Source organism: Apis laboriosa, unplaced genomic scaffold (assembly GCF_014066325.1).
Source record: "Apis laboriosa isolate Shangri-la unplaced genomic scaffold, ASM1406632v1 scaffold16_cov148, whole genome shotgun sequence".
Taxonomy (NCBI): Eukaryota; Metazoa; Arthropoda; class Insecta; order Hymenoptera; family Apidae; genus Apis; species Apis laboriosa.
In genome coordinates this window covers 3,064,415-3,092,019 of record NW_025222129.1, presented here as the reverse complement: position 1 = coordinate 3,092,019, position 27,605 = coordinate 3,064,415, and the positions used below count along the sequence as shown (strand labels likewise).

Below are 27,605 nucleotides of genomic sequence, written 5' to 3'. Positions count from 1 at the left end.
CAAACTTTAATACAAAGTTTAATTGATATAATAAACAAGTTCAATCATAATGATTATAATAAAAAATAAATAATAAAAAATTGAACGAACAAGATGAAGAAATTAGAAGATTGAAAACGGAAATACGATCTATATAATTACAGAAACAGAAAAACATAACGTAAAGAATCTTTGATAAAAGAACAGAAAATCTTAGCTCATAAGGTTTAATTTTCTTTTTTAATTGCAAAATAAGAATAATAATAAGAAAATTGGTCCGAAAACTTATTAAAATGAAGCATATACAAAAAAGCATTTTGATGGATGTCGATAAAATGAATTTCTACAATTAAGCAGCGGGAGTATTGAAAAATATTTAACGAGTTACAACTTGATAAATTAATCGGTACAACCATTTATTTTGCGTTATAATAATTTCGAATCAACTGAATCCCAGCTCTAATTAACACTCAAATGAAAACATGATCGTATCGTTATAGCAAACGAAGGAAGCGTGAAAAATGTAGCTATAGAGGATGGGAAGGCGCATAAGCGTAGGCAAAATATGTTTCCTCGTTATAAATAATATAACGGTATATAATACCGTCTAGGATGGGCGTAGGCTCGACCATTAATGCCGTATACAACAGATAAGTCTTTCTAAGCGAACGAATTCAGAGATACATTCGTGCACCGATCTAACATAGCAAACTAGACCGTCGAGACCCGAACTCCTTTTTTCTCTGACCTTAACTGTAGATAACCGTAATTGCGTCTGTCGGTACTTATTGGGAAAACGTGTTTTATCACCTCTCTCTAGCGATACCATCTTCAATCACTACGTTATTCGAGCGTTATTCGATCTCTTGCTACTGTATTCTTCTTAACTTGAACTTCGACATTCGAGGAAAGATATCGGAGATCGAACATTCGATATGTTTAAATTCGTGTCTAATGTTTTAATTATACATTAATTATCTTTATATTTCTTAATACTATATGATTATATAGTTTCAATGTAAAACAGTTAACCTACTAATTTTTTTCTTCCTTATTTTTTTTTTTTATCTAGATCTTAAAATTTTACGAAGGTTAAAAGAATTGACGTGAAAAGTTTTTTTTTTAAAATATGAAAATTCACGTGTCTCTTTTTTGAGTAATGAGTCCTCTCTAATTACTTTATTTACGTCTTTCGATAATACATTTACGTATTTTTGAATAATAATTAATGCTCACTAGTTATAATAAAAAAAAAAAAAAAAAAAATGCCATAAAAATATTAAGAAAATCATGATGTGATTCATGTATCTATTAAAGAGTATTAAAGTTTATTTAATATCTTTACGAAAGTTTAAAATACTTGGATATTCGAATTATTAATATCTTTATGATACATATCTTTATAATGACGGACATACGTCGATAAACGACAAAGTGATACCGTTCATTTATGAAAATTGGAATAAATGTATGCGAAATTTATAGGTTAGTCGGCAAAACGATTTACTGGGCGACACCTTGTTGTTGTTCCACTTAACGGTGATCCTGCTCCGTCAACTTTTTAACTCTCCGTTTAATTCGCTGCCTTCGGCGAAGGGCAACGCATTCACCGCGTTCTCTTTTCTTCCGACATTCTGGTAAAAAGAAAATCTAGGTCGAACAACAAAGGTGGAAAATTTATATTTCCGATCGGTTTTTCGAATAATTTTATACCTCGTATCGACATTTTATCGAACGAAAATCACATTTTATACCGACTTGGTTAATCGAAGCGTGACGGAAAATGAATTACATGGAACAAGACAAGATATTAGAAAACTATATAAAAACAGTTTGATTGCTACATTGACATGCTTTCTAGCGGACAGCTCTTTCTCTCATGGAAGCTTACGTAATTCTCAACCACGATCTCCCCATATGCTGTCTACATACGTATACGCTGCGCCAAACCACGATCACACGGGTATTATAGATATTATAGTACGCTTTACGTATCCTTTTTTGCGCATACGCTCTTCAAGCGGAATCGTATCTTCATTTTACGTAAGCTCGCCAGGAACGCCCATTCAGCTAAGTCTTTCCCCGTTTCACTGTAATTTTCGAACAATATCTTTTTATGGTGCCGATTCACTATGCTTCCGGTATAAAACCTTGTAATCTTTGGATTCTTATTCACGATATTCATCACGTGATAATTTTGAAAACGTTCAAGCTAAATCGTGGAGAAGAAACTCGCGTAGACTCCACACAAATGAACCACGGCGAAACGTTTATAATCGATCGTGGCGCGAAGCGATCGACGTGAAAGGCTATCGATCCCATCTGAGAACGTTGCAAAACAACGATGACCCCTTCTCCCTTCCCTTTCCTCCATCATTTTAACACAGAAGCTAACACGTACACCCGACGATTCGAAAGCAAAAGCTTCGATTTAATTTCGGCTCGAATGATTTTCTCGCTCGACCACGATCCGCTACTACCGTGTAATAATTATCATTTCTTTCTCCGCTTCCTTGTTCCCTACATTGCGCAAGCATCCGGAAGGAGGCGATGTTCTTGCCGCTTGATACATGGTTACAAGTATCCGTTCAGCCCAGGTCAAGCGTGAATCTGACCCAGAAGAATCGCCGTACACGTTGGATCCATCCTGATCCATGGATTAAACAGCAGCCATGTTTTACGCTTCCTACGGAGACGACGAGTCCCCGCATCGAGAAAGGTCACTGCCTCGCGTGAAAGGAACGAGCTTTCATTCACGATACGAAAATACGCAAAGGTTACGATTATGGTTACGGGATGAAAATGAAGTTTTGCCTTGAGTGTTGCGCTTCGATAAATTTCCGAAGCAAACCGAGAAACGAAAATAAAGATGAACCGAGATAAATTGTGTCGTAAAAATAGCACGTAGTAAGTAAGAGCGCGTAAATCTGATAGTGCATTGTATACAATCGAAGTAGGAAGGAACGAAACTATTTGAAATTTATAAATTATTCTTAAGTAGATCATATAAATAAACAGGAGCTCCGGTTCCACCTTGTTACCAATGTAACAGAGTTGAAAAATCCGACCGCTTTAATCTATAATTAGGATCAGATTTGGAATAATTGTTGGAAAAACGATGGATGATAAGGTACGAAAGAAAGAAAACGAGCATTTACTATTTGGTAACTTTATGAATCGTATCGCTATATACGATATAATAATTGCGAGATTCATCTCATTAGTACATTCATAACGTTTTCTTGTTCCCGACATTGCACAAGAAGCCGGAAGCGGCTACGGTTTCTTTTCACCGAATGATATACGAGTGCAATCACTTATCGTGTGTACCGAACGGACTAATCCATTTTGACCAACAAGACGCGCAATGTTCTTCCCATTTCATCTATTCGATCCGAAGATAATATTATCTTCCTAAATTAATTTTTCCACGTTAGCGTTTTACCGTATTCCAATATAATAAAACTCGAAACCTGTTAATCCCGCTACGAGATACACACGCATTGGCTATTAATACTCGTCAAATACAAAACTCGATCCGCGACCATAGTCAATAACCTCATCCATTGCTTCATATTTCGATAACTTTTTATAATCTCTAATTACGTAATACGGCAGTGCAATTATCGTAAATTATCGGTTTCTTGTTATTCTTCGTTCCTTACTGCAACGAATGGGGGATTATATTATCGATGGCGAGATTGAAAAGTCTCGATTAAAATCAAACCGTACGTTTCAAGATGAACGATGAAAGATGAAGTTATTCAAATTTACAATATAAAAGAGAAGAAACACTCGTCTCGAATTAAATTATGTATTTTATCGCGTTTATTCGCGTCTGACATCGCGAAAAATGCTGACGAATGAGACGGTTGCTACAAATAATAAATCTCTCAGTGAAAATAACGTTTTTCTTCGAGGTTTTCCTGCTTCGTTGATCAAAGAGGTCTTCTCGCGTGCTTGTTACAGCGCAGTCGCATTTTCAGTCAAGAAAATCATGCTTCTTGCAGAATTCTATTTCGTACCGGTATTTGATTACCTTTCGTTGAAGAATTATAGTAAAATCAAACAACTGGTCTAACGGATTTCATCTTTCTATCTTCGAAGCTAATAAACGCGTCTCGCAACTTTTTCGTTAAATTCGCCACAAAGATCGTGGAATAATCTCTCTCTTGTGTTAAAACCGAACCGAATCCATCCGACTTGCTCGCAGGATGCGAATTACGCGCGAAGGAAGTATCTATTTTGCGAGCCGTCTTATTAGCGTTGCTCGAAGAAGAAGAAGAAGAAGAAGAAGAAGAAGAGTTGGCTTGGTATTTCACCTTTTACCTCGATGCGCCGGCCAATCAAGACGATGCCTGTAAATCGAGGAAACTAAATATATATGAACGCGGCATCCTTTACCAATCATTCGGCAAATTTACGAACAACAATTTACTTTCTCTCAGAATGCAACGAGCAAACGAGTTACGAGATCCGTGTTTCATCTTTCTCATTTATCTTATTCCTTTTCGTGGAATGAAAATTATTAGTTGGTCGTCCTGACTCGCGTCACGGTCAAAATCAACCGATAATTTATCTTATCGTTTATCTCGATCTTAACACGCGTATCGATCTTTATCAAGATCCAGAGAAGTTTCTACCGAGTAATTTTAAAAGATCCCACGATCTGGTCTATTAACCCATTCAAGATTATGCGATGAAGTAATGCGTAAAAGTTGCGTAAAATCAACATTAGCTCTTAACATTTTTCTCAAGGAATAATAATTTCAAGGTTTCTTAGATTCGATCTTTCAAAATTATCGAAGATATACAATTCGAAAAATATGACATTTGACATGTATCGTTGTTGTGAAAATTTATTATGAAAATTTTTAAAACTTATTCTAATGTAAATCGAGTCGAGATATTCTTTATCGGCATATTCAAGGTTTCGCATTAATTACTTCAGTTTAAAAAAAATATAACGAACATTACCGAAACGTAGTGTTTAAACGCTATCTAAACTATCCAAAATTCCTATTTAGAGGGATTTAAGTAGAATTTCTGTAAAAAAAAAATTTTAAATACAGTTCTGTTCAAAAATCGCTCGTTCCATTATAGTAAAAGGGGTTTGGTTGATGGGTTATCGAAACTGACCCAGTGAATCGACCCTCTTCCCCCCTCCGTTTGCTAGTATTCGGCGTGACCTAGAGTGCACCGGTGCGACGTAGGTCGTGGCTTGACCCACACACGATCCGTGAATCCTTCTGGACATCGGTGGCGACCGCGAGGCGGGATATAGAAGAGGTTGGTTGGAGAGAGGCGATGCTCACACGTGCACCTCGGGGCATTCACGAGTTGGCAGTCGGCTGTTGAAACCCGCCCGGTGAATGCCTCTCCAGCCTCTCCTCTGCACGTATTTTTATCGACCTTTCGATACACCCATGGGGTTCGCGTACACCGAGGAATTTCCAACCTAGGGATGAATTATCGCGCGCGGCTAAATAATTCGTCGATGCTTGGCTCGTGAAAGGAGGAATGCGATCGAACGTTGTTGAAAACATTGAGCGTTGTAGAAACGTCGACACCAGTGACGCGTGACATGGACATCGAAGAAAGTGAAATGTGAATCTATCGTACGGACAGGAAGCTATCGGAACGGTCCCTGAACTCTGCTCGTCGAGTTTCACTCGATCTTCGAATCGAATTGCCACAATTTTGCACCATGTTCGCGGAGAGAAATCCAGTGTAATTAAAACGGCGACACGCATCGGCGAGGATCTCATGCGAGACCGTTTGAGCGATTGAATTGTGCGGATATTATGGTTAAACGAGATTGTTTGTGTTCGTTCGTTGTAATGGTAGACATTGTGACCAGCATACCACTAGGTGATCGTTAGACCGTGAATTTATTTTGAAGCTTGATCGAAGAAGGAATATCTGCGAGAAATGCGAAATCGTTACAGTTTTGGAAAACGATTTAAGAGAAAACAGATCTGGCGCGGTGCTACGACTAACTGTTTCAGGAAAGAAAGAGTGCAAGAAATTGCCTTAAACGGAAGAAAAATGTTCTCCTTGTTTTGAACTCGTAACGTAACATAATAACGGTTTCGACGATTTTTCGCGTGTCAGTGGATCAGTAGGTTCTTTATCCGTATCGTTTGATTGGCTTTTTGTAAAAATTCGCGGATGAACATTCCACTCCACGTATTCATCGATTAATCAATTTCTGTTTTTCACAGCCCAGCATAACGTTTATCATTCGAACATAAACAAATTGATTTGTCCGAGCGTTCATTAGATTCTTATCGCGACAAATTGCTGTGGAGCAATAAAACGATGGTGTCGATTCGATTCGCGCGGCACGGCGCGTGAATCATTCGAAATTCACATTGGGACGCCGTTATATTGCGAGAAAATTTGCACGATGAAAGATCTCTAATGTGCCACACAAGAAGATGAATGGATGGTCGCGACAGGACGCGTTTCGAAGGAACTTGTTCTTTTCGAGTGCGCGAATAGGGGCCGTACATGATGGCAGTGCACGACGAACAAGTGTGGGAATAGTCGAGTCACCGGCTACAGTGACACTAATCACGTTAACGACACAAGGATAATATGTCGCGTGAAACGCAGCAAGGACACGTGTACCGGTATCAGTAACGAGACTTTAATTGTACGTGTTCGCATCGAGCGGTTCTCGTTTTAATGGAAGAAATCTTAATTAAATGAAAATTGAAATTCAACGGGTACTTGGAGAGTGGATGCACGTCGATGTGCATCGTTAATATTACATAATCAAGTCCTACTCGTACTTCTGGTGATTAGTACAAATATAGGATGAAAACGTAAAAATCGCTTAAACGATCTTGAAGTCAGAAGGTAATTTATCTACTTTACGAGAAGATATGTTAAAATCGCATTGGAAAGATTTCAATCTTTTCGTCGGTAGAAAAAGAAGTGCAAGCATAGGCACCTATTTTATAAAGATACCCTTCGAGAGAGTTAGCCGTAATTACACAAATACGAATACATTTGCAAAGACAAAGACAATGCCGGAATAGGATAATGTTGGCGAGACATCGTGCGAGAAAAATTCTTCATTGTTCGAGGAATGTGGGCGTATCGAGCAAGATATCTAATCGATAAGAAGAAAAATCTTGAGAGTAAAGAGAATTACAAAAAAATATTTTGCACGCAATGTTATCGTTAATATTTTTTTTTTTTTTAACGTTTGAACGAGTCAAATTGTAAGAACATAGAGAATTTTAAAAAACAATGAAGTAGAAAATAAATGATGATCTAGTGCATCTATGTTTCACTTTATATGTGTAAAGATTGTCAAAATTTTTCCGATAATGAAAAAATTATAATATTAATAGTCGCGAATAAGAATTGAATAAAAAAAATTGAAATACGAATCTTTAAGTTGAAGAATATCGATAGCTGACAAAATGGGAAACACGAGATCGCAACTTTGCCGACGAAGCAAATCACCTTACCTTCTCTACCTTATCCATAGAACGTGGAGCATTGTGACCGATCATCGGAAAGATCAAACTCGTTCCGATGATACCGATCGAGAAACTGATTTATCATCGAGATGCAGTGGTTGCAACAGATGTGATTTCGGACAAGACAGTCTTACATTCGACAGGTAAATCAATCTACTACTATATATAATATAAAATTAAATTGTTATATGTACTAATTACAATGTAAATGAGATATTCTATATTTGAATAGGCAATATTAATTTGAATCTTCTAATTACATAAAATCTAAATCGCGATTGCAGCCAATTAGCTCATATTACTTGTTATGTAATTTATAATTGAATTACAGATATTTGTGATCCGATTATAAATTATATACCAAATAATGATGATTGCCCAGGTCTCACCGCGTGGAGGAAGGCTGCGAATAGAGACCCACCCTATCCACGATCCCATCCACCCTCCTTTAACGCAAAAATTTATTTAATACCAATAATAAATCTTCCTTTTGATGTACGTTTGCAAAATATTCATTTTTTTAACATTTTGCAAAATAAACAACAAAAGGATTTTCAAGGAAGACCGACGCGAAAAACTAAACCTGAAAATAAATTACATCTTAAATTTAAGGATATAACTCTATATAAGACATATTACAGATTATTACTTAGTACATAATGATAAAGATATAAAATATTAATAATTACAAAAGAAATAAATATAAAACAAACAAAAAAATAAAATGTCATATACATAGTTATACATATTTAATTAATATTATCACCACAACTATTACTACTACTACTACTACTACTACTACTACTACTACTACTACTACTACTACTACTATTATTACACATGCATACATTTACTTAATACATTCTATTTTAAGCAGTAATTTAAGCTTCCCTTAAAATCTATTTATGTCTCAAAATTTTTACTTAAAAATAATCTATCAATTCTTAAATTTAAAATTACCCTTCCTAATTATAAATTTAATTTTTTAACCTCCCTATCTTAAGTATCTAAAGCCTACCTAAGTATGTACATCTAAAAAAATTTTAATATTTAGAGAAATAAAGGGGAATTATATATTATATGAATATAATATTTGTAATAGATATTTGTATAGATAGTATCATTTTGTATAAAAATTTTTAAATTTTTTAAGAGAATATCTATAAAAATCTTAATATAAATAAGGAGAGGGGAAAATAGTATTATATAATGAACAAGTTTTCTTCGATTGGTGTTTAATTTCACATTCATTCCATCTGATCTCTGAAACAAATAACAATACAAAATTAGTAAGATTTTATGAAATATTTATAATTAATTCCCAATTGATGAATTTCTATTTATATAAAGCTAAATTTTTAACTCTTATCTTTTGGAAAATTAATGGTACTATTTGTCTACTTATAGAAAAAGTTAAAAATTTATATTAAATAGGTAGGGGACCCTATTTCCAATTGATGAATTCAAATTCCTATTTACATAGGAGCTTTTTAATTTTTATCTAATAAATTTTTATCGGAAAATTAATGGTACTATTTGCCTACCTATAAAAAAATTTTAAAATTACACAACTTTACTTATTTCCAATTGATAATAAATTCAAATTCCTACCTATATAGAAGCTGGATCTTTAATTTTTATCTATCGGAAAGCACTATTTGCCTACCTATAGAAAAAGTTAAAAATTGTATGGGGACTCTACTTTCCAACTGATGATGAATTCAAATTCCTACCTACATAGGAGCTAGATTTTTAATGTTTATCTATTGGAAAGTTAATGGTATTATTTACCTACCTATAGAAAAAGTTAAAAATTGTATGGGGATTCTATCTATTTCCAATTGATGATGAATTCAAATTCCTACCTACATAGGAACTAGATTTTTAATGTTTATCTATTGGAAAGTTAATGGTATTATTTACCTACCTATAGAAAAAGTTAAAAATTGTATGGGGACTCTAGCTATTTCCAATTGATGGTGAATTCAAATTCCTATCTATATAGGAGCTAGATTTTTAATGTTTATCTATTAGAAAGTTAATGGTATTATTTACCTACCTATAGAAAAATTGTTAAAAATTATATGGGGATTCTACCTATTTCCAACTGATGATGAATTCAAATTCCTACCTATATAGGAGCTAGATTTTTAATGTTTATCTATTGGAAAATTAATGATATTATTTACCTACCTATAGAAAAAGTTAAAAATTGTATGGAGATTCTACTTATTTCCAACTGATGATGAATTCAAATTCCTACCTATATAGGAACTAGATTTTTAATTTTTATCTATTGGAAAGTTAATGATACTATTTACTTAATGGTACTTACCTATAGAAAAAATTAAAAATTGTATGGAGATTCTACTTATTTCCAACTGATGATGAATTCAAATTCCTACCTATATAGGAGCTAGATTTTTAATTTTTATCTATTGGAAAGTTAATGATACTATTTACTTAATGGTACCTACCTATAGAAAAAATTAAAAATTGTATAGAGACTCTATTTATAGAGTTAAGAACTAAAAATCTAAATATAATCGAGGAAAGCAAATAATAGAATATATATTGTATGAAATACGTATTTCATTCGATAAATTACACAATAATTTCAGAAATAAACAAAACCACAAGAAATTGTTCCATATGTAAAAATTTAAAGATCTTTTTAGGAGATTCTATATCCAAAAAAATTTAAATATAATTAAAAAAAGAAAAGGAGTAATCTTTAAAATATAATCATATAATCTTCTTCGATTGATCACATTCTGCAATATAGTTTCTAGAACAGATTAAAAAATTATTTAAATAAATTATAAAAAAATTATCTCTTTAATAAATATTGATAGATATATATCTTTTTGAATAAATATATCTAAAACAAATTTATTAATTGAATTAATAATTTAAAAAAATGAATATTATGAAATATATATACCTAATTGATGCTTGCGAATAAATATATCTGAAACAAATTTATTTAGCGAATTAAAAAGTAATTAAAAAAAATTTAATATTATAATAAATATATACCCAATTGATTTCTATGAATAAATCTGAAACAAATTTATATAATGGATTAATAGTAATAATTATTAGCTAATAATTAATAATTAAAAAAAAATTCTGAAAAAAATTGTTATATATATATATGTAATAAATATTTACAAATTTTATTTATTAAATAAAAAAACTATTATTTTTAAAATTTAAAAAATAATGAATAATTTTTTTGATTATTTAAAAAACGAGCAATTAATATTTACGAGATTTTGAAAAATGATTCAAAATTTTTTTTTTAATATTAAGATGAAAAAAAAAAGATTGAAATTATTTTATTTTTTAACTCTGAGAAATTTAAAATTTTCTCATAAAATTTTTTATTAAAAAACAGATAATAATCACGAATTTTGATTTATACAAATAAAATTCATTTATAAAATTTTATTTTATTGCTAAAAAGTTAAAATAATCTATATTTTAAAAAATCTGATAATATTATTAAAGAAAAATGTATAGCAGTATTTTCTATAACAAACAGTAAGCTGAAAAAGAAAAATAGCAGCCAGAGGGGCCACTAAAATACAAATATTTTCCACTCAATATGAAACCGAGCAAACCGTGAGTGGAATATCCATTTTTATCGTAACACTAATAAATTATTTTTTAAAATAAAAATTTTTAAAATCAAACGCGATGAGTGCTTCAATATTTACAATACAACTTATAAATAGCAAGAAATAAAAAAAAATATATATATATATATAAAAAAATTAAAAATTCACGAAAGCAATTAATTATACGCAACACTAATAATAAATATTACTCTATGCACTCAAATTTCAATAGACGCAACACTAATAGCGTAATCCAATGCAGTCTCTTCTTAATGACTGCTATCGTTGTACAGTCATCCATGTAGCATTTTTTGCTACACCAGATGATTCAGGAACAAAAGCTTCCACAATTTTCGTGGAAAGTTGGGCATTTAGTATTCGCAACACTACTTCAGCAAACGCGATTATTTTCAAACGCAACACTAATTGAAAAATAACACAAACAATCGCGGTGCAACAATTTGCAACATTAATTTAAAAAAAATTTTTAAAAATTACTATTTCTTTATGACTAAGAAATTATAATTAAAGATAAAGAATTTAACAAATGATATTAATTTTAATATTACTCTAGTAGAAATTATAATAATTTATATTTAATAAAAAACACAATATTTAATTTGCAATCCTAATTATAACAAACGCGATTTTTATTTTAACGCAACACTAACTCAATCCGCAATTGGTTTTTCGTAACATTAAAAAAAAACCGTAAAATTATTTCGCAACTCTAATTCAACCCGTAATTTATTCAATCGCAACACTAATGCAAAATCGCGATTTGCCCATGATGACTGGATGAACGATGGGCCAGCATGCAAATTGGCCAGATACGATACAACAACATATACTACGTGTTACTAAAACGAGACACAGTGACAAAGTAGTAACAATGACTTCCCATTCTTTGGATCCAAACAAGAACCAAAAAATGAGAAACCATTCGTTGCAGCCCCTCTTCGTGACAGTTTGTCGAGGCCTCTTCGGTCTTCCTCCTTCGGGCGCAATGCCCGCTGAAACTTAAATCTAGGCTCGAGATTCACTCATCGCAAACCAAAGAAAAAAAGAAAAAAAAAGGACTAAATCACGGAAGCTAAGTGTACATGGACGACCAACAATCGCAATGATCGTTCTCCGTACATGCACAGAATCTCGAGCGCAACGTTCGTTTCGAAAGCAAATCGCGACCGCGACCGCGAAATTCGAAAAATCGACGAGCAAAGCCAGAAACGAATGGCATTGTCATCCATTCGTTTCAGCTTCGCCCTCGATTTCTCAAATTTTATTCCCTGAAACAGATTGTCACACGAAAACGCGCCTACCCGATCAGAGACTGTGACAATCTGCCCGGCCCTACCTACTTATAATTAACAGACACACCAGAAGTATACTACCTATCCTACCTAGCCCTATATTTAAAAAATATAGCAAAACAGGCATACCAACACATTCATTCCACGATTCTCACACATAATACTCGGGCGCAAAAGCCTACACTAGGGAAACGTCCCGGGACGCCTCCGACACCCGAGCTTGGCACACAACTCGCATACTCTAACTTTACGTACCGTTTTCCTGAAATCGACTGATGATGACTAGCGACCATTGCGTGAAATGGGATAAAAAAACAAGTGTATCTTTAAGTTGAATTATAAATATTCATAAAGGAAATAATATATGTTTTTAAAAGAAATTAAATTAATATATTAATATTAATAAATTTAATATCATTTTTGTAATTTCAAAATAATAATTATATAATACTGCACATAAGTTATTATAATAAAATTAATATTTCTGAATATTTCAAATATATATCAAAAATTATAATGTATGAAATAATAAATGAAACGACGCAATTCCATAGCCTAATCATACACACATAATATGGAAAATACGTCGTGCACGATACACTAATACATCATCAGTCGCTAAAAATTTCATTAGCTTATGAACTAAAGTCATCATGCCCATTGCCTTTCTCTCACCCAAGTAGCACCTGGGCACGTGAGTGAGGTCCTGGCAATTGACACGGAAGGGATTAAATCTGAAAATCCTGAGCTAAAAAACAATATTAATGTATCTATTTTTTATTTAACGGACTAATGTTTTTCAATTCATTATATATTTATTATATATTTCATTTTATTTTAAACTTTAATTTATTTTAATAAAATTTAATAAATTATTACAATTTTAAAAATTGAAAAATATACAAGCAATGAACAATAAATGTATTTATTTATTTAAATTTATTTATATAACTAATAAATTTTTGTGTGATAAAAAGTAATTGATTCTAATGAAAATACCCTCAGGCGATTTCTTCATCAAAACATTTTCGAAAATGCAAAAAATTCAAAAGTTATTGCTTTGATTCAGAAATCTATCTGTCGCGAAATGCCTTCTTGCACGTATTTCATACATTTTTATATGCAGAAAATAGAAAAAAAAATAGAATATCTTTATATTTCAAAATCATATTTAATTTTATAATTTTTTAAAATTAAGAAGAAATTAAAAATTGTTTATCATTATAGTAATATTATATTATTATATTATATTATTCTATTATAATTGAAATTTTCATTAACGAAATCGGAGGATATCCGATTTCTACACTATATCATATCTATTTAATTAAAATTATTTCGATATTTTTTGTTTATTCGTATTTCATTTAAATATATATTCATACAGTTATTTGATTCATATATTAAATATATTTTACTTTTATAAGTAATAGTGAACATTTTGAGTTACAAATATTCGAACTATCAATTCATATTTTTAATAATTAATATTGTATTAAAACTTCATTGATATAAAATCAATATCATTTTATTAAAAACGCGATGTGCAAGAAAACCTATCCTAATCTAATAAATAAAACACAAAAAAATAATGTTACTACTCACAAGTATAATAAATACTTATACCCGTGGTCACTGTGCTCGTGCAAATTTCTACGTATACAACCAGTCACCCGTGTCGATTTGGACCTTTCATCCTACGACATGATTGAGTGACCGGAGGAACAAAAAAGCATGCGACTCACCAATTGATGCGAAGTACATATGTTGTCAATGGTACTGCTTTCAACTCAAGGAGAAGTCATCGTAGGAGGATGTTAAGACTGAAAAAAAATTGTGAATTTGAAATTTTCATTTTTTGAAATATTATATTTTTTTCTTTTCATCGATATTTCTTTATATTTTATATCAATAATTAAAATTAAATACAAGGAATAAAATAAATTATAAAAAAATTATATAAAGATAATTACCTCTTCGCGTGATGGACGATCGCCTTATAATGAAGCACTGATTCTACTCTGTACCGAAAACGAAAATTTGTAAAAAAAAAAAAAATAAAAATAAGAAGCTTATTAACACGTCCGTTTATATTGTATAATCGACGAATAAGCACTGATTCTACTTTCGCGTATAATTATTAAAATCAAATTTAACGTGAGCTATTGCGCTCTAAAAAATATTAAAAATACTATTACGCAGCAAACACTGATTCTAATAACCGCATTGCGCGCGGTCACAAATAATTAAAATTGAAGTTCAATCAGTTATCAGCACCTTTAATAAAAATATGGATTATATTAAAATTTTTTTTTAATTGTAAATTTTATTTATTTAAAAATTTTGAAATAATGAAAAATGGAACTTAATAAAACTTCGAACTTTAATAAAAATAAAAATTGAAAGTAAAAAAATAAATTATAAAAAAATATGCAAAAACAATTACCTCTTCGCATGATGGATGATCGCTTATACTGATGAGAGAAGCACTGACTCTAACCTGTACCGAAAACGAAAATTTATAAAAAAAAAAAAAATAAAAATAAGAAGCTATTAACACGTCCGTTCATGTTATATAATCGGCGAACAAGCACTGATTCTACTTTCGCGTATAATTATTAAAATCAAATTTAACATGAGCTATTGTGCTCTAAAAAATATCAGAAATATTATTACGCAGCAAACACTGACTCTAATAACCGCATTGCGCGCGGTCACAAATAATTAGATAAAATTTGTTAAAGAAAATACTGCTATTTTTCTAAAATTATTAATATTTTGCTTAAATATAAATCGAAATTTATAAAATTATTTCAAAATTTAATAATATATAGAAAAAAATTAAGAAGAATTAATTTAATAATATTAAAAATTAAAATTTAAAAAAAAGACAATTTCTTTAACCTTTTTTAATTCCATCTTAGTATTTTAAATAAAATATCTAATTTGTAACAATTATAATGAATATCAATTATATATTATGAATAATTCATATATATATATATATATATATATATATATTGAATGTTATCACTAATAATTTTACTAAAAAAGATTATTATAAGAAATACGATTACTAATAAAATAATAAATTGAATATTACCATATATCTAAAAAGAGCAAATGACTATTTGAATTTGAATTGATTAATCAACATTCTGAAGTGGCGTCTCTTCTTCGAAGTTATATTGCAATTAACTGATAATCTGCACAAAAGAAAATTGAATTTTTATAATAAATGTAAGAAATATATAAATTATTATATTAAAAAAAAAAATTAAATTTAAATTTTATTTTGTAAACTCATAATAGAAGTTAGTGATAACTACAATGCTCAATAAATTAAAAAAAAAAAGAAAAATTATTTACCAACAAATTGTTGAATAAACGTATATTAATGAGTAAAAACATGTGAAAAGTGAAAAAATAATTATGAAAATATTGACTAATAGAAAAATTACGCACCTGATGAAAAGTAACACAACAAATCCCTATGACTTTCGATAGAAAAATGACATCATCTCATATCGTGAACACCTTTTATACGATTATAAATTGGAGTGGGGGAAAGATTGTTTCAGAAACCAATCAAAACGCGTCAAGCATCAACTGTCAAATTCTTAGCAAAATTCTTAGATATTTTCTTTTAGAAATTCTTAAAAAGATTTTTGTGGTATTATATATAAATATTTATTTTATCCTTTTATTGAAATATATATATAAATTACATTGTTATTTCTATAAATTATTATTTTGTAGCAAAATATAACAAACAGAAGATTAATATAATGTATAATTCGAACAGACTGAAATTAACAAAAATAGGTGCACCATTGCACCAATCACAGGCAAGCATACTTTTACTTGAATTTAATTGGTTCAATGTTACTTCCCAAAAAGTTATAAATAGGGGACAACATTTATTTCTCGTTCAGTTTAACATCTCGACTTCTAAGATTTGACAATTGGCTATGTATTATTATATGAATTTGTTTTATCCTTTTATTTATAGCTATGTCAATCACATTATTACTTCTACAAATCATTATTGTACATCAAATACTGAATTACTATATAATTCGAACAGTTCGAATTCGAAAAAATAAATGCTCAACTGTTTCATTGACAGATGTGCATTTGTTTGAATTTAATAAGTTTACTGTTCCTTCTCTTCATATTGCAATAAGATGTAAATGATGTAGGTTATAAATATTTAACATTTATTTCTTGTTCAGTTAAACATCTGGACATATAAGAGATGAGAGAGGTTATAGAGTACTATACGAACATTTGTTTTATATTTTTTCTTATTTAACAATGTCAGTCATATTATTACTAAACAAATTATTATTATATATCAAATGCTAGAATCAGTAGAAAATTCGAATAGATCGAATTCGAAAAAAATAAATGCATATATTCTCCAATCACAAATATGAATTTGTTTAAGTTTAAATAATTTAACATTGCTTTCTAATGTTAATGTATAGGTTATAAATATTCGGCATCATTTATTCTTCGATCAGTTCAATATCTATCGATATCTAAAAGATGTCGAAGATTTTTGCTGCATTTTATACAAATACTTGTTTTATCCTTTTATTGATAGATATATCAATTACATTGTTATTTGTTATTTCTATAAATTATTATTTTGTAGCAAAATGCAAGCTACAAAAAAAGATAATTCGAACACTGACCGAATTTAACAAAAATAGGTGCACCATTGCACCAATCACAAACAAGCATATCTTTGCTTGTATTTCATTGGTTCAGCGTTACTTCCTAAAAAGTTATAAATAGGGGACAACATTTATTTCTCGTTCAGTTCAACATTTCGACTTCTAAGATTTGACAATTGGCTATGTATTATTATATGAATTTGTTTTATCCTTTTATTTATAGCTACATCAATCACATTATTACTCGTACAAATTATTATTGTATGTCAAATACTGAATTAGTATATAATTCGAACACTTCGAATTCGAAAAAATAAATGCTCAACTGTTTCATTGACGGACGTGCATTTGTTTGATTTTAATAAATTTATTGTTACTTCCTTTATATTCTAGTATGATGTAGATGTTGTAGATTATAAATATTTGACATTTATTTCTTGTTAAATTAAACATCTGGACATCTAAGAGATGACAGAGGTTATAGATTACTACGAACACTTGTTTTATTTTTTTTTTTTATTTAACAATGTCAGTCACATTATTATTTAAATAAATTATTATTATATATCAAATGCTAGAATCAGTAGAGAAGTCAAATAGATCGCATTCGAAAAAAATAAATGCATATATTCTCCAATCACAAATATGAATTTGTTTAAGTTTAAATAAAATAATTTAACGTTGCTTTCTAATGTTAATAAATATAGGTTATAAATATTCGGCATCTATTCTTCGATCAGTTCAATATCTATCGATATCTAAAAGATTTTTGTTGCATTTTATACAAATACTTGTTTTATTCTTTTATTGATAGATATATTTTATAAATTATTATTTTAGTAGCAAAATGCAAGTTACAAAAGAAGATAATTCGAACACCGACCGAATTTAATAAAAATATGTACACCATTGCACCAATCACAAGCAAGCATACCTTTGCTTATATTTCATTGGTTCAGCGTTACTTCCCAAAAAGTTATAAATAGGGGACAACATTTATTTCTCGTTCAGTTCAACATCTCGACTTCTAAGATTTGACAATTGGCTATGTATTATTATATGAATTTGTTTTATCCTTTTATTTATAGCTACATCAATCACATTATTACTCGTACAAATTATTATTGTATGTCAAATACTGAATTAGTATATAATTCGAACACTTCGAATTCGAAAAAATAAATGCTCAAATGTTTCATTGACAGACGTGCATTTGTTTGAATTTAATAAATTTACTGTTACTTCTCTTTATATGCTAGTATGATGTAGATGTTGTAGATTATAAATATTTGACATTTATTTCTTGTTCAATTAAACATCTGGATATCTAAGAGATGACAGAGGTTATAGATTATTATACGAACACTTGTTTTATTTTTTTTCTTATTTAACAATGTCAGTCACATTATTACTTAAACAAATTATTATTATATATCAAATGCTAGAATTAGTAGAGAATTCGAATAAATCGAATTCGAAAAAATAAATGCACATATTTTCCAATCACAGACATGAATTTGTTTAAGTTTAAATAATTTAACGTTGTTTTTTAATGTTAATGAATAGGTTATAAATATTCGGCATCATTTATTCTTCGATTCAATATTTATTGATATCTAAAAGATGTCGAAGATTTTTGCTGCATTCTATATAAATATTTGTTTTATTTTTTTTATTAATAGATATATCAATTACATTGTCATTTGTTATTTCTATAAATTATTATTATTTTGTAGCAAAATGCAAGCTACAAAAAAAGATAATTCGAACAGACCGATTTTAACAAAAATATGTGCACCATTGCACCAATCACAGGCAAGCATACTTTTACTTGAATTTAATTGGTTCAGCGTTACTTCCCAAAAAGTTATAAATAGTGGACAACATTTATTTCTCGTTCAGTTCAACATCTCGACGCCCAGGAGTTAACAGTGTCTCTATTTTAATATGTGTGTTGTATGTGAACATTTGTTTTGTTTTTTTATTTGTAGTTATATCAATCACGTTATTACTTGTATAAATTATTATTATATGTCAAATATTAGAATTAGTAGATTCTAGTATCGGTAATTTGGACATATCGAGTAAGAATAACTATAGTGTGATATTATTAATAGGCAAGTATGTAGATAGATTTACAATATATTTTTGTTTATACATAGTTTAAAGATTTTTTTTTATATATATATCAATTTTGTATTATTTATTTTTTATTTTTTAATTTATTTATTTTAATATTATAATATGAAATATTTTAATTTTTTGAATAGTTTTTTGAATAATTATTAGAATAGAAATTATATGTAAGAATTGGTAATTGTTTCGAATATATATGTGATTTCCAAGTATTAAAAAATCTTCAAAAATATGATTATAAATTTAAATTATCTTAATCTTGCTGAATTTAAAATTATTAAAATCATTTATTCAATTGAAATCATTTATATTATATTATTAGAATTGATAAAATATAAAAGGAACATATAATTTAAAATAATAATAGTAAATAAAATTAAAATTTCATTTATTTCTATATATTTATTATATATTTATATATTTATTATATTTATTATATGTATTCATATATAATTTACTTGGCTACGGTTGTTATTTATAATTATAGAATTAGCATTATAATCTTATTTATGATGGATCGGTAATGTTGAAAATGATTCTAGTAAAAGATTCTTAAGCTTTTACAATATGAAATCTATATTTTGTGTTTATTAAAATAATATAAAAGATTTATTTGTAGTAAAGTAACATATTTATAATTTTATCCATTTATAATATCGATGATTTTTTTCTTAAATAATGGGGATTTTTTAACCATCGTTATGTATTTCCCGCCAATTCTCAATCTCGTGGTAGCATGCGAACTCTTGCGGTCATATTCAGTATTAAACTAAATAATATTCGAAGAATGAGTTGAAAATTTCTATCTTATTATTATTTATAAGAATTAATATTTCATTATCGTAACTTTTAATATACCTATAAAAAATCAATTGTATATTATATAAAATTATTTTAAAATTCATTCTTCTATTTCAAACTATATCAGAATATAATATTCACCGATTTTTAAAATCTTATAATTCTTCATTATTGCGTGTTTAAGATAATCTGATATAATATAATTAAATACGAGAAATTACTAAAAACTACTAAACTAAACAGCGTTAATATCTGAATTTATAAATTAATAATATTTTCGATATTAATATAATATTAAAATCATATAATAAATATAATTATTTATCTTGTGCTATTGAAGAAGATTTATTTGAAAAGCTAGTTCCACTGTTCCACTCCGAGATTTATATCGTATTTATTGTATGTACATATAATAAGAAAACGACTGAATATCGATCATATAAATACTTACTCTTCACGTTTGTCCTTTCTACCCCTCTACGTGACGCATCACAGGATAAACTAAAACCTGGCTTACATTACGAGCAGGTGAAGGCGCCGGTGTCAGTAAACCTCCGGTCGCCTTAAAGAGCGGATCGCGTCAACGAATGTCTCTTCCTTCACGAAACTTAAATTGTGAACGAAAGTTGTGATAGTTTTATTTTATTCCAACAATGAAAATCAATTTTTATCTACATCGTGTTAGTTCGTGAATGAATTTTATTTCATGTGCCTTTTGAATTATGTATCAGGAAGGTTGAACACGGAACACGTGTGATTTAGAAGAAATTCAGGTAACATCTTTGCATTGTGTTTTTTGATTTTTTCCAAAATTAATATTGTGGAATAATCAAACGAATCATTGAAATTTAAAATTAGATATTGCTTGATTATCTGTATATAAATGTTTCTTAGAAATTAGAATTTAGAAACTGGATTTTGTATCTAAGAAATAACGGTGTGTTTAAGGATCGGTCAAGATGTTACCGAAGATAATTTCACATAAACATAGGACATTAATGTTTTTTATTTTGTAAATATTTCCCAATGATGACGATCTCGTTTGAACTTCCTTGTTCTATCTCTTTAAATAAACGCTGATTTTGATTATCTCTCTAATGTATTTTCGTTTATGAAAAAAAAATTAACGAGCAATTTCATTTATACACGATCGATTGCGAAAAAAAAAACACGCAATATCAAATCAGGGCAAGTAGTTTTTATATACATATACACATGTGACGAGAAGCTTCTGCTAATAAATCAGCGGAAGAGAATGCGTCTATGTTCATTGCGAAAAAAAACGGTGATCGTTAGTTTTGTGCCAATTATTGCAATTATAAAATACCGTGTTTTTTTTCTTAATGCAAAATCACTCGGCACGTTTTCTCGGCAAATGATTACATTGACGTTATTATTCCCCTGTTTGTTGCATACACAACCGTGGAATACATTGGAGTACTATTGTTCTCTTCAATGAAAACCCTTGCACGGTGGAATGAGTTTTATTCAGAAGAAAACAAGCCGTGGAATCAGGACTATTATTCTTCCACGATCTATTCGCGATGAATAATAATTATGAAATATTTCGTGGGATAAAGAAACTTGGTCGAATCGACAAAGGAGAATTATTAGCCTTATAGCAAAGTCTTAAGCGTGGTTAAATTTTCTACATCGATTCAATTAACACTGTCATAGTAGCATCTTCTTGGTAATTACTTTCTTTGTTTTGTGCACATTGGTGACTAAATAACTCGGTGAACTAGTATTGCGTAACTGCATGAATGTACACACATAGAAGTCGTGCGAATCGGTAACGCAAACTCGAATAATTATTTATATTTGAAGAAATTAATGGTACAGAAGCAATCGAGTATAACAAATAATAAGAATTTCTTACGCCATCATTTTTTTTCCTACTACGACTAGAAAATATCCCGTTTCGATATTATTATTATTATCATTATTAATCATACAATGAAATTTTGTTCGATGTTGATTCACGTCAGGGATATTTCATGTATCAATTGATTCTATCGATATTTTCGATTCGTCGAAAATTAGGTAAAAAATAATTTTAAATAGTAACGATATACTCTGTAGCCTGAAAGCGACGTAAAATATTTATAATACACGTGTACGATTCATCCTCTTTTACATGGAATAAAATCACCGATAATGAAAATGACTATCATTTCGGGTTTAAATAAATTAGCCATTCGATCCATCCTGGACGTAACATAACGGTGCTTCGATTTCGTGCTCATAGATTCTACATTTCAACGTAATGATTTTATTGGCCGGCATACGCACCAATTTACGTAAATACGCACTGTCTACTTTTTCTTCTCCTTCTTCTACCTCATGCAGCTGTTATCCGTTTCACATTGCACGAGGATTCTTTTGATGATGACTCGTTAAACGTAACTTATAACTCGATACCAACTTACGATATACCGAGCAATTTAATTCCCTCTGATGCTAATAAACCAATTCCACGGCCTGGTTACCTAGCCAATCATAAGACGTACAGCTTCGATCAGGTCATTTCGTCTAACAGAACGATTGACGAGATCTGAGAGGAACAAGCAGAATTATCCCGGAAAGGACTTGGAAAGAAACAATCATAAATTTCTTTGAATTTAGTTCGATCGATTCTATCATTTAAAAAACGGCAAAGTATATACACATTAGTACATGTATAATCTATTAAGCTAATCTATTGCATTTTTCTCTTATTCTCCCATTGATGAATGAATATTAATCGTCTATCTTTATAATTATAAATCGAAAAATGAAAGATAACCATCATATCGATTAATCGTAGAAAGTAGTAACGAAGCTATCTTATTTACAGACAAACGATATTGCGATAACTGATATCTTTATAACGCGAAATGAAATTGGAATACGAATATTGAATTTTTTACTATACATTCTTTTAATGTTATCAGAGATTGAAAGTACAAAACCTCTATTCTATTTCTTGGATCACAAGGAACAAAGTATACTAATATACTCTTCACATTACTTGATGGTATAATAAGTATAAGATAAACGAATAACGCATATTTTGGAAACATCGGATTGTTTTCCTGAGAACTTCCGTTAGATCGTACATGTTAATATATTAACGAAGAAACACGATTCTTTTACCACATAGGAGAGAATAAATTGCTCGTTAATTTCTACCAACATTACTCGAAGCGAAACGAATTGCGATATTCTTCCAATTTAATGTGAACGATAAGGCAAATTCGAAACACGTTTTACTTTCAATGATAAATATTTATATGCAGTCGCATTGATTAAATTTCTACTATATAAATAACTGTGTACGCATATCTGTGGAATTACAGTTAGAAAAGAACCGAGGTTCGGAACAAAAGTTGAATGTCAGATACGAAGAGCTTAAATCAAATCGACTAAACAAGTTTTACTAAACACGATCATAAAAAAAAATGAGAGAAAGAAATTACTCTATTAAAGCAATATGCAATCGAGATCTAAGAATGTAAATTATTGAAGTCGAGTTAATGAACATGCATGAGTTATATTTATAATAATCCGGATATGAAATAACGGGTGTAACGATGATAAATTTCTATACACGATTCCAGAACGATAGATTAGAATCAATTTGTGGGGTACTTGAACTTCACGCACTCGCACGCCTCTTAATTTCTTGGTGTAATTAAAACGAGAGAAACCAGGTATTTTTGTTTTTTATATTTAATCTCGCAACTTTCAAAGTCGTGCTCGTTCATATTGTAATTTCTCGCATTTAACGATCAATGCAACCGATGCAACGGAATATTATATTTCCGTTTCTTAAACGGACCGGTTCAGATTAATACACGGTTTCCTCGCATTCCATTGGAAAGTAGTTCAGGGACATCTCATCGATATTAGATAGTATTTCAGCTCGTTTAATTTTCAACGATCCGAGACGATATCATTCGACGCATCGATCACTTTCCCGTAACGTATGTCAAAAAATTAAATTGTTAGAAACTAATATAATACGCGTGCACGCGATGCGCAAACACGTCGATCGTCCAGTTGAAAGATCGTTGGAGCAATAAAAACTAAAAATTAAGATATATAGACCGTGACGATTGGAGAAGCCGGCCGACACGCGACAATTTCTTTCTCTATTCTCCGCCACGGCCGCGTAAAAATTTCACCGTGGTTGCTCCTCCTCGAAGAAAGTTAATAAGAAAGTTTCCTCCTCGTTAATTGCCGGGACAAACGCATTTGCCTCGGTTTTTAAACGCAATCGAATCATTTGAATGGGGTGATTTTTATAGAACGTTTTTAACCGTTGAGTTGTGAGCGGCGAACGATCGTCCGGGAAAATTACTGAAATCGTAAATCGATCTGTCCGGAAAATGGTAATCGGTAACGTTTTGCCGCATGTAATCAGTTGACGTGATAAATGGCGAGATATTTATTATCGCGAAAGCGCGTGCAACGCGCCTCTCATTGATCCAACGTGCTACACTTCTTTTTCCTCTTCCTCTTCTTGTCGGTGCACGTAGTATTTTTCTTTTCTGTCTTTCTCTCTCTCTCTCTTTTCTTTTTCCCTTACTAGTAGCAACAGGCTGATGCATCTGCAACAGGTTCCCAGATGATCTAAAGGTTAAAAATACAGAAGATACGGTAACCATAAATTAGTCGATTGACTGAAAGAAATGTGAGAAACGAAGCGACTTACGCATAAACTTTCCTGGTACGGATATAATACAACGATACCACTATTATCGTCGTCATCGCCGTAATCATTATCGTTATTATCATCCGTTAATTACCTGCGTCCAATTACCTGCCGCATCTTAACATTTTTTCTCTCTCACCTAGGAACGCTTATTTTCGATTCCATTCACCGTTACCGTTTCAAGCTAGAGACCGCGTTAATACATTATTAAACACATACAAGAACCATTTATATTTCCGTGTTTTCATAGTGAAAAATCAAGGAGAAACAGGGACACACTCGCATTGGATTAATTAGAAGAAAGTCGCGTACGAAATCAACTTTCCATCGCAACGTCTGTCCATCAACTGGAAATATTTAATTAAATAGAATTATTTTTTAACGACTCGTAATTGTCTACTATGTAGATCTCCTCGGATCAAACTAGTCTCGCGATGTTTGAGTGACATTTGTTTGCTCAACTGATTCATTATCTATATGGTTAAGCTATTTCTTTGTTGATACGTTGAATGATCTTCCATTCAAGCGATTCGAAAGCCACGCTACGAAGATAAAAATATCGAACGAAAAAGTGATCACGGCGTATAAAAGATCTTGGTTTTGATTTCCAATTTTTCTTTGTCGAACTATTTTTCCATGTGACGTGAAAATGGAGCGTGTAATTGGTATAAATGTTATAAAAAGCGGCATTCAAAACGTATATGTTCTTTCAGGTTGAGCGAATAACAGAGCGGAGTATCTCGTTCTTGTTGCGATCGAAAGAGGCCGATCCATACCGTGGACCCGTGGTTCCCCGTTTTTACGAGATCTTATTTATCCACCGGCTTCCGGAAGCGTCTGAGAGGTTTTTCAAGACCAAACGCAAGAAGCAGACGATCGGTTTGCAGTAAGAGAGCAAACGGTCTGCGGACGGTCCATTAAATCGAACGATCGGGAACACGGGAACGAGATAATCGTTCGTTCACGTTTACTTTCCGCTACTGTACAATCGATTCATTGTAAAAGCTATTGCGTAACAATGACAACCGCATCAAGTATCTTTCGTCGTTTTTTTCCAATTCCAAATTTGGCATTTTCTCTTAACGAGAAATTACGTATTGGATTGAAAATAGACTTTTCAAATATGAAATTCAAAATATGAACGAAAAATTAGAAGTGGCGAGGAACGAAACACGCTTGTCCTTTAATTAGTTCAATGATAATATGTATTATTTGTAAGAAGTGGAATGTCATTGCATCCCAATCGCGTGATTATTTCGATCGGTCCAGCTCGAAATAGCTCTTCGATTAATCCTTCTCGAAAAGATCCCACGGAATACTTGTAATTCGCGTATAAATCACGAGACCACCATTGGATACAATCACGACGCCTCTATGTCGTTTCCTAGTGGTCCGTGTAAACACATCACGTGGTTAAAAGCACGTGTAGCAATGCCGTGGCCCTCGTCTTGCATAGGGAATGAGGCTGGCGTGGCTGAATTTCAGCCGATCGAACGTGAATTTCTGCGAGCGCGCACGACTTCCTCTCGCGCATTCCATGCCCGTTACACACGGCGACTCGGCATTCCAACCACGGAGTTCCTAAAGCCTCGTTCACAGTGCACCAAGTTGCCTGTTGTATGCACCAACGATGTAACCGTGACTTCGCGTTTCTTTGTCCGTTGGCCAGAACAAAGATACACTCGTGCCGGCGGAAGTGTCGATTTTGTACGCGAAATCGTTTTCCCTTGTCCCAAGGAAACGTTCTCACGACCCGCTGCGATTCGTTACGCCACGACAATCCCAGTCGTTCTCGCTCGATGTTCGCTATTACACCGAGAACGAACGAATTTTCTCTCGCTTTCAACCCCGTTCGATAAAATATCCAATCCGAGGCCTCGTTGGCCTCGTTGCAAAATTTATATTTTCCATGTGTTGGGATTTATCGTCGTGCGCTATCATCCCGCTCCTCCATGTAATCGTATCATTAGAAACGTAAACTTGCCGAATTGCAAAGTATCGTCGGTGCAAAATTACAACCGCGTCGCGTTTCCCGTCTCAAGCCGAAGTTAAAAGTAAGAGAAACGATAACGGGGTGTATCTCGTTGGATCGTTTTATATCCATCGTGTTTCCGCTATGCGGAAAGTCTTTAAAATTTTCAACGATCCTCTTTTCTTCCGTGCGAGCGAGTGCAAGAAGCGCGAGCATGGACAGGTCTTCCTCGGGAGTATAAACGCCGCGCCGTTGCAAAACGCGAGGAATCGAAGCACGTAACGGTGCAACAAGATCGAGGTAGCGCTTTATATGGTCCTGTAAATTAGATTTCTGTTGGTTCCCGTTGCCAAACATCATTCCGGATTCGAGCATTCTCTCTCTTCCTCTGGTATCTCGTTTTCCCTCATTTCCGTCCTCGACGACACACCGGTGCACGTGTGTCCGCGTTAAAGATACAGTTATGCACTTCACGAAGGAGAGAGGGATGGAACTCAGACAGACGAAGGATCCGTTTTATAACTAGAGATTCATAACGGCACACGATCTCACAATGGACACTAGCTGGCAAGCAACGACGGGACCGATGCCTCTGTCCGATGGAATCGATGTCTTTCACGAACCACCGGTTTCTCCATCGCGTTCTAGCAATATCGCAGAAACAATGGCACCCGACAGGATCGAGTTATTCTTTTCTCAGTGTTTCGTGGAAAAAGAGGAAGTTTTCGTATCAACCTTTTTCTTCAAATCATAAATTTTTGTTTAACAGATATAGTGTATAGGATACGGTATATAGGACGTAGAATAAAACGTCGCAATCCTTTCTTTGCGATCTCCTTTCGATCGTTTCGACTGGATTACCGAGCATTGTATAAAATCGAAAGCATCTCCGGATAGACGCGGATAG

The 27,605-nt window shown here is 31.5% G+C and overlaps 1 protein-coding gene across 2 annotated transcripts in view; it reads left to right on the top strand.

Moving 5' to 3' along the window:
- Window positions 1-322: 322 nt before the first annotated feature.
- Window positions 323-27,605, top strand: part of LOC122711004 — a 52,328-nt gene continuing 25,045 nt past the window's right edge. Inside the window, exons 1-2 of one of the 2 annotated variants that reach the window (XM_043929338.1) lie at window positions 323-6,843; window positions 7,391-7,618. In XM_043929338.1, coding sequence (XP_043785273.1) covers window positions 7,416-7,618 — 203 coding nt within the window. In that variant the 5' untranslated portion in view covers window positions 323-6,843; window positions 7,391-7,415. Of the gene's footprint in view, window positions 6,844-7,390; window positions 7,619-20,670; window positions 20,804-27,605 lie in introns of those variants that run through there. The other variant, XM_043929339.1, reaches the window with a different exon arrangement.